Raw genomic sequence first — 9,434 nt, forward strand, 5'->3', positions numbered from 1 at the left:
CAATGCACTGACCAAGCATTCACATCTGCGTTTGTATACTTGCGTAGAGTGTGTTTCTGGCCTTTTAATATGAAATAAAACTTCAGTGAATATCCTGCAGTAAAAAGAGCACCTGGAAATAAGTATCAAAATCACTAAAATACAGCAGGTGCTCATGGGATACGAAATAAACAATTAAAGCACACTAAAAACAGGTTCTCATCTGATCTCCAGTATGTCATAATTCAATTTTAAGTGCATTTATTTTAAACCTGCTAAAATGTGTCTTAATAATTATAAAATGACCTGCACATAAAGTGTCACACCGCCGTAGATAAAGTCCTTCTCCACAGGATCAGACTTCATGTCGTTTCATTCAGAAGGAGTGACGTGACATGTGAGTGACGTGACATGTGGCCAAGTATGGTGACCCATACTTGGAATTAGTGCTCTGCATTTAACCCATCCAAGTGCACACACACAGCAGTGAACACACACCGTGAACACACACCCGGAGCAGTGGGCAGCCATTTATCGGGAGGGACGGTCGGTGGAAGATTGATGGATGAGGAATGAGAACACAAGTACGGCCACCCGAGACCACGACTGCATCACTGATCAGTTTAAACCATATGCATGCTAACAATTCCCCGTGAAAACCCATCCCACCCCACCAGTCGGGGACTCGACTGAAACGTATCTTACATTATATCCAACCCTTTGGGCGGAAAACTATGCTACAGGAGGTACACTGGCCCGAGTGTGTTTGTGTGAGACCAGCTCATCGGGACAGTGAGGTAGAGCTGGCATGAATTATTGAGAATGTGCACTGCAAAAACAGAGTTTCTTACTCAGTATTTTTGTTGTTTTCCATTAAAAATATCAAGATGCATTCACTTGACAAGCAAAATTACTTCAGATATGATGTCTTGTGTACTGAAAAATTAAAATGAAGGGAGTTTATGCTTAAAACATGAACAATTATCTGTCAGTGGAGTAAGGAAAATAAACTTAAAGGGAAAACAAAGAAACAAGAAACAAGCAAACCTATTTTTGATTTATATTTTAATTGTGAATAGATTTAAGATGTTAGGCCCTGTTTTCTGAAAAAAAAATCATCAAAATTAAGTGAGTTTATGCTTACAACAAGAAAAATATCTGTTAGTGGGTTAAGAAAAATAAACTTAATTCAAAAGGAACACTTTTTTTATTACCACATTGTCATATTTTGTCTTGTTGAAGCATACTCGCTTAATTTTTTATGTTTTGTTTTTTTAAATCTCAATTTATGTATGCTTAGATATTTATACTGTAAAACAAGACTGATTCATTTAATTATTTTTCACTTGCTTAAAACAAGAAAAATCTGCCAATGCGGTAAGAATTATTATTATTTTTTTGCCTTTGATGAAGGCAAACCAAGATTTTCTTATCCCACTGATAAGTATTTTTAAAGCAAAACCTCACTTAATTTTCAATTGATTTCAGTTCAGTTGAGAAGCAAATTACTTATGATATTAAGCCTTGTTTACTGAAAAAAAATATGTTTATGCTTAAAACATGAAAATCATCTGCGAATGGGAAACGAAAAATTCTTGTTTTAAGCAAAAACTTGTGTCTTTTTGCTTCTCAAGTAAACATCTTGATTTAAAAATATTTTGATATTTGTACTGAAAAACAACAAAAATACTGAGTAAGAAAAATATTTTTTGCAGTGTGTAAACTGTGCATAAGAACCCTGGTGTAAAACCTCAAAGTATCCAACCAAAAACAAAATAAAAAAATGACACATTCACGAAATCAAGAATGCATCTACCATCGTACCGACTTTTTTTACATTTCCTTTTTTCTTGTTTTTTGCCGTTTTTCTCTTTTTATAGTATCGCTCAAGTATATCACAGGTTACTATCTAGAGAGGAAATAGAGGGTAAATTATGTTCCATGCTACATCTTGTTCAGAGAAGGCTATTGCAGACGATTTCTACAACACACACAATCACACGTTGTACGCTTGTATAACAAAAGATCCAAAACATGTCACCAAGAAACTAAATACATACGCAATGTTCACTATTTAGAGTCTTTTAGGACTATCCCTCGGTCAACGTGAAGCTGTCGCACGTCACTTGACTTCGCTGTCCCGTCTTACAGACAAAAGTTGAAAAACTGCTATTCAAAAATTAGCAAATTTGGTCATTGTCTCTCTCTTGTTTTGTTTTTAAATAAGTAGTGCTTTTTGATGGCTTAAGACAGAGGTCTATATTTCATAATCTCACCCAGTGGCAATCTACAAGACGTCAGTGTGCATTTCATGACACCGCTACGTTAACTCTCCTGTGACGCAGAATCCAAAGTGACTTTATCAAAATAGCTCAAACGTGTTTATAAATATCTGACGCTTAGGCTCTTGGTCTAGAACTCCCACTCGAGCGTCTCCTCGCGGTTGGCGGCCCGCTCCAGGCGATGGATGATGTTATTGAGGTTGGCCATCTTCTCGTTGCGTCTCTGAGTGCTTTTGTTGAGTTTGGAGTTGAGCGAGGGCGAGCTCGGCGGGTGATGGTGGCTCGGGGCCGGCGACGGGGAGATGGGGGCAGAAGAGGACGGGACGGGGGACACGGACATCATGAGGCCGGGCGAGGACGCGGCGGAGGGCGAGTTGAGCGACACCTCCAGGCTGCTCCGGGACGGTTCGGATGAAGCCTTGAAGCTGACAGGATCCTCGGGCGACTTCTCCAGCTCCTCTACCTCATGGCTGTTCCTCGGCGGTTCGTCGTCCTTGACGCCCAGCGAGCGGTGCGGGGGCGTTTCCGGGTCGCTTTTGAGCTGGGCGAACTGGACGCCGACGGAGAAGCATTTGGCCTGCCGCAGACGGAGCTCCTCGTCCTCGCCCGGCTCGCTGGCCTCCTGTTTGAGGGCGAAGCGGCACGGGCCGGCGCTCAGAGGGCGGCTGCGGACGGCCGAGGGCTGCTTCCTGTCGTCGCGGTCGGACAGTGGGGAGTAGTTGTTGTGCTCGGCGTCCGTGTCGTTGTCTTGGAGACCCTCCATCAGGACCTCTCGTCGCATGCGGGACCTGTCGAGAGGAAGACCATAAGAGGAAATACATTTACTAATTTTAGGTTTAGCATGCTTTATAGTTGTCACATGATTTCACCAGTATTGTTTACTAAAACTATTTAAAAAAAAATCAGTAATTGAAATAAAGTTTAAATAAAATTAAATATAAATATTAGATGGAAAAAAATTTGAAATCTTGTCTTGGCAACTATCTGAAATCAATAAGTTGAAATATTAAAATGACTCCAACTAAAGCTGAAATAAAAATGAATAAAAGCTAAGGCTATATAAATGAAATAAAAACTAATAAAAATGAACAAAAGCACATAAAATATATTTAAGTTTAAATAGAAATTTAATAACAGTGAAATAAAAATGTATTAAAACAAGCAAACAAAAATAATAGCTAATTCAAAATATTAATAAATAATACATAAATACATTTAATAGTAAATAAATAGTATCTAAACAACACTAAAAATAACACTGGATCTCACTACATTCCAAACAAATCCAGTTACTGGCTGAATAATAAACAATAACTGAAATGAAATGAAACAAAAATGAAAATAAATTAGCCATATAGAAATATTGAAAAAAAAAAAAAAAAACGGGTGAAAGCACATAAAAACTAATAAAACTTCATCTAAAATAAGAAAACTGAAATGATAAAAATATAATTTAATTCAAAATATTAATAAATACTACAATTGTATATTTAAATACACTAAAAGAACACTGGTTCTCACTACATTGCATGTGTAATTCAGTAAACCCAGTTATCATCTGAAAATCAACAGTCTAAATTAATTTATTAATAAAATGTCTTAACATTTGGATCAAGAAATATGGCTCAATGCCGCTTTCAATTTCAGTTCGAGAGCTATTCATTATGGGATATTGCCATTACCGCGAGGAGTAGGGGTGCTGCAGCACCCCCTGGAGTGTAGCCCACCAAAAAATGGGGGTGCGGTGTTAAAAATAAATGAATGGACAATTTGTAACAAAAAATAAATAAAATTCATTTTATTAATTTGTATATTCATGAAAATTTATTGAAAAAGTAGCCTAAGCCTACAATGAGAAGAAGCAACGGTTAAACGTGAGCTAAGTTGAATCAAATTGACTGTGAAAGTCGTTTCAACTTATTAAACTGGCTTAAAAAATTATTTGTTTTTTGATTATATTATTACCTGTAACATGTCTGTTCCGTAGGCTACCCAAATGAAGAATTAATGACCATTTCTACAGTCAGACATAGCAAAGAGACAGCAGAGAAAGAGCGAGAGCGTCTACCTCAGCAGCAACAAATCTCGCATTCTCGCATCTGTAGTGCTTATTTTGATCTTTAACATTAGGTCTTTCCTATTCTTGAAAAAAATAATGCTTAAGGTTGATTCAATATTACTCTTAATAAATAAATAAGGTCTAGACTCTGTACAGGTGTAGCCATACGATTCTCTTGTTTCTCACTTTTTAATTCCTCAATTATCCTGCAGGTGGAGCCAAACTCCCATTCAACGCTTCAAATGCTAACAACAGTTTGGACACAAAACTCTCTTCTGGCTGTCTTTACGAGGTTAGCAGCGGATTCGGACCTGTAGTTGTGGAACCAGTTGATGACGGTGTTGGTTTTGAGGTTGAGTTGAGCGGCCAGCATCTCGATGGTGTGCTGCGAGGGATACGGCTCCTGCAGATACGCCTTCCTCAGAGCCTCCTTCTCCTCAGCCGCCAGCACCACGCGGGGTTTCTTAGCCTGGCTGAAGGGGCAGAGCTCCAGCGTGGTCAGACCCGGACTGATGCAGTCTGAATGAGCGCCGGGGGAATCGCTGTCTGAGCCGGGACTCAGCAGACCGTATCGCCTCTTCAGATACGCTGGAGAAAACCAGGACACATACACTCTGTGTTGAAGCAGTTACTTCAGACGACTTTACAAATTATGATCAACTGCATCTTCACAGAAAGTGCATGTATATATTAGTGCTGTCAAACGATTAATCGCATCCAAAATCAAAGTTATTGTTTACATAATATATGTGTGTATACTGCGTATATTTATTATGGATATATAAATACAAACACATGCATGTATATATTTAAGAAAAATATGTTATGTTTATATATTAAATATATTTATATATAATATAAAATAATATAAATATATAAATGTATATACATGTAAATATTTTCAAAATATATACTGTATGTGTGTGTATTTATATTAACATAATAAATATACGCAGTAAACACACATATTATGTAAACAATAACTTTGATTTTGGATGCGATTAATCACGATTAATCGTTTGACAGCACTAGTATATATATATATATATATATTCAATATAAATACAAAAAACCCCCCCATGAAAATACAATAATAAAAGCTAATTCCAAATATTAAATACTATAATAGTACATAAATAACTCTAAAATAACACTGGATCTCAAAACATTGCATGTGTAATTCAGTGAATCCAGTTATTGTCTGAAAAGTAAATATTATTAATAAAAGTTGGATCAAAATGCAAAAAGTTTAGCAAATTATGATCAACTGGATCTTCAAAGTGGATCATAAGTAATAATAAAAAGCTTAAGTTAAAATACAAAATTTAATAAAACTGAAACTACAATAAAAATTAAAGATGTACAGAATTATTTTTACTCCCCCATAAAAATAAAAATGACAAAAGCACATAACAAAATTACCAAAACTTCAAAACTACAAACATTAAAAGAAAACTGAAAATGTAAAAATAAAAGCTAATTCAAAACATTAATAAATAATATTATAGTATATCAATACATTTGTTGTTTTTATTTTTTATTTTACTTTATTTTAGTTCATTTCTATATACTGTAGCTATAGAAACTGTAGTATTTTAGCTGTCAAGGCAACATTTCTTATTTAACTTATGTTTAAGTTTTTATTCTAATATTTATATTTTATTTTAAGCTTTATTTCATTTACAGAAAATAATTTTGAATAGTTTTAGTTAATTATAACAACCTTTGAACAACAGTATATAAATAAGAGTATAAATAACACTGGATCGCACTATTTTAAATCGAATTTATTAATACAATTTAGATCAAAAAATGAAACGAGACAGAATCAAAAATGAAGAATGAATAAATATTCGTACTAGTCTGTTCTCTTACCTTTCTTCTCCATCTTCTTGACGTCTCGGAGTTTGTCGATGTTGTGCGGGTCGTTGAGCCACAGCTGCATGCGGACGAACGGCTCGCGGCCCTTCAGACTGAGCTTATGCCAGGGCTTCGGTCTGGACAGCAGGTCAGACACTGAACCCTGAGTCAATCCCAGAATGCTCTCTCCAAACAGACGCTGACCTGCATCAACACGCAAGCTCGCACAGTTACCAATCCAGCCCACAGTCTTAGAAGGCTCCTCAGTTGAACATTAAACGTGAATCAGTTCAAAATCTCAATGAATCCATTTTTTGCTTACATTAACTTTTAAAAGGTTTTTTTTTTTCAGCAAGGATTCATTAAATTGATCAAAAGTGACAGTATAGACATTTATAGTGTTACAAAAGATTTCTTTCAAGTAAATGCTGTTCTTTTGAACTTTCTATTCATCAAATAATCCTGAAAAATAAAACGTGTCACAGTTTCCACAAAAATATGAAGCAGCACAACTGTTTTCAACATTGATAATAATCAGAAATGTTTCTTGAGCAGCAAATCAGCATATTATACTGATTTCTGAAGATCATGTGACACTGAAGACTGGAGGAATGATGCTGAAAATACAGCTGCGCATCACAGAAATACATTACATTTTACTATACATTCAAATAGAAAACACTTATTTTAAATTGCAAAAACATTTCATATTATTACTGTCTTTATTGTATATTTGATCAAATAAATGCAGCCTTGGTGAGCAGAAGAGACTTCTTCCAAAAACATCACTGGTAGTGTATATATTATTATAGCATTTTAGTAATATTTGGAATTAGCTTCTATTTTTATATTTTCATTTTAATTTGAGTTTGTTTTAGCAATGTTGTTGCATGATTTTGTCATATTTATAGTTTTCTATTTTTTACACAGCATTAATCCTTTCATTAATACTATAAGAACTTATATTCTAAACTTTATAAGGTTATGTTTTTATCTAACAGTTATAAAATGTTTATATTATAAACATATTACATTTCATTTCATTTTTATTACGATTGCAGTTTTTAATCGTTTTAGTTAACACAACATTTGATCAAATAAATTCAGCCTTGGTGAGCAGAAACATCACCCAACTTTTGTACGGTAGTGCCAATTTTACAAAGTGCTTTCACAGAGTGCTGTAAATCACCTAAGTTGTTGTCGGTCAGCACTTCCTTCACTCTCTTGGTGATGGCGTACGTGTCCAGCTCCGGAGACATGGCCACCAGCTCCTGGATGCCCAGCGGTGTGTGGGGCTGCTGCGGGACCATCATGCACGGCGTGCTCTTCCCCCCGTGGGGCTCGGCGTGCTGCGGGTGCTGGTTCTCCTTACTGCTCTCCAGCGCCAGACTCACGGGCTCCAGGGTCATGCTGGGGTGACCGTCCTCAGGACTCGGAGGAGGGGACGGGGACGAGTGGCTCGTCACAGGGCTCTTATCTGAGAACCAACCACCAAAGATGATATTAGTATTCACAGTCAGAAGCATTTTACGTGCATTTGTTATGTTAAAAACACCAAAATTATGAAACAACACATCTTACACATCTATGGACGGATAACAAAACCCAGAAAACAAAAGGAGCAGAAACATACTAATTCATACAAAAACTGACATTTTTTGTTTATATTCAATATTTCTGTCTTGTGTCCAATACAAATATCTAAAAACATCATAAAACATCATAAAAAATAAATATAATTGAGTGGGTTTATGCTTAAAACAAGATAGCTGTCAAAACAAATATCTGTCAGTGGGGTGAGAAAAGAAGTGTTATTATTTTTTTTTTACAAGAAATTAAGTTTATTTTTCTTACCCCACTGACAAATATGTGTTCATGTTTTCAGCATAAACTCAATTAATTTAGATTTTTTTTTTCAGAACACAAGACTTAATATCTTAAGTCATTTTGCATCTGAAGTAAATTTATTTTGACTTAGGAATTTTTAGACATTTGTACTGGAAAAACAACACCAAAAATACCTTATTTATTTATTTAGCCATGTAGGAAATAAGAAATAGCATTTTGCATACATTTAATGAAGTCTAACTGTAATATGTTTGGCATTTCCCATCATTTCAATGACAATTAATCTAATTTCCCCCTTAAATGATCATTACTAGAACGGTTTCTTTACTGTAATAATATAAACTGTTGTCATTTATACTATAAATGATATACTAAAAATGTTTTTATATAATAATAATAATACAACTGTATTTCTAATTGTATTTTTTACCTGATTTGTAATTATTCTAAGATTCTAATCACTATATTTTTTTTATCAAAATGCAAAGGGAAAAAAAAACAATTATTTTGTTTAACCAGTACAGCAAGTGAAGATTAATGTTCAACTGAAGAGTTTGGTTCCAAAATGTGATAAACGCCATTTTTTTTTCTGCCAGAGACACACAGACATTCAAATGAGTCTGAACTAATAATGCTCACCAATCAGCTTGAAATCAGCTTTCACTGGCAATATTCTACTGACCACTAGATGGCAGCAAAAAACAATCCAGGAACTTCATGTAGCAGCTCATTACTGAACTTACACTACCGCTCAAGAGTTTAGGATCAGTAAGTTGTTGTTTTTTTTTTACAGAAATAATTATTTTTATTGAGCATGGATGCATTAAATTGATCAGAAGCGACAGTGAAGACATTTATAATGTTAGAAAAAATTTATATTTCAAATAAATGCTGTTCTTTTAAACTTTACATTCAAGAATCCAGAAAAATGTATCACTGTTTTCACAAAAAATATTCAGCAGCACAACTGTGTTCAGCACTGATAGTATCAGAAATGTTTGTTGAGCAGCAAATCAGCATATCAGAATGATTTCTGAAGATCATGTGACACTGAAGACTGGAGGAATGATGCTGAAAATTCAGCTTTGATCACAGCAATGAATTACATTTTACAACATACTCAAATAGAAAACAGCAAGTTAAATTGTAATAACATTTCACAATATTATAAACACAGCCTTGGTAAGTAAAAGAGAATTCTTTCAAACAAAGACATTAAAAAATCTTGCTGACCCCAAACTTTTGAACTTTAGTGTGTATACTGTATATACAGGTGAATCTCAATCAATTAGAATGTCGTGGAAAAGTTCATTTATTTCAGTAATTCAACTCAAATTGTGAAACTCGTGTATTAAATAAATTCAATGCACAAAGACTGAAGTAGTTTAAGTCTTTGGTTCTTTTAA

General features: G+C 34.8%; 1 protein-coding gene across 1 annotated transcript in view; it reads right to left on the reverse strand.

Moving 5' to 3' along the window:
* Positions 1–1,695: 1,695 nt before the first annotated feature.
* LOC107552142 (homeobox protein cut-like 2) overlaps positions 1,696–9,434 on the reverse strand; it is a 177,353-nt gene continuing 169,614 nt past the window's right edge. Inside the window, exons 18-22 of the mRNA XM_016233972.1 lie at positions 7,762–7,765; positions 7,370–7,657; positions 6,196–6,384; positions 4,632–4,908; positions 1,696–3,049 (exon numbers count right to left, since the gene is read on the reverse strand). Of these exons, the coding sequence (XP_016089458.1) occupies positions 2,392–3,049; positions 4,632–4,908; positions 6,196–6,384; positions 7,370–7,657; positions 7,762–7,765 (1,416 nt within the window). The 3' untranslated portion in view covers positions 1,696–2,391. The remainder of the gene's footprint in view (positions 3,050–4,631; positions 4,909–6,195; positions 6,385–7,369; positions 7,658–7,761; positions 7,766–9,434) is intronic.

The sequence above is a fragment of the Sinocyclocheilus grahami genome, unplaced genomic scaffold (genome assembly GCF_001515645.1).
Source record: "Sinocyclocheilus grahami isolate Dianchi unplaced genomic scaffold, SAMN03320097.WGS_v1.1 scaffold442.1, whole genome shotgun sequence".
Classification (NCBI taxonomy): Eukaryota; Metazoa; Chordata; class Actinopteri; order Cypriniformes; family Cyprinidae; genus Sinocyclocheilus; species Sinocyclocheilus grahami.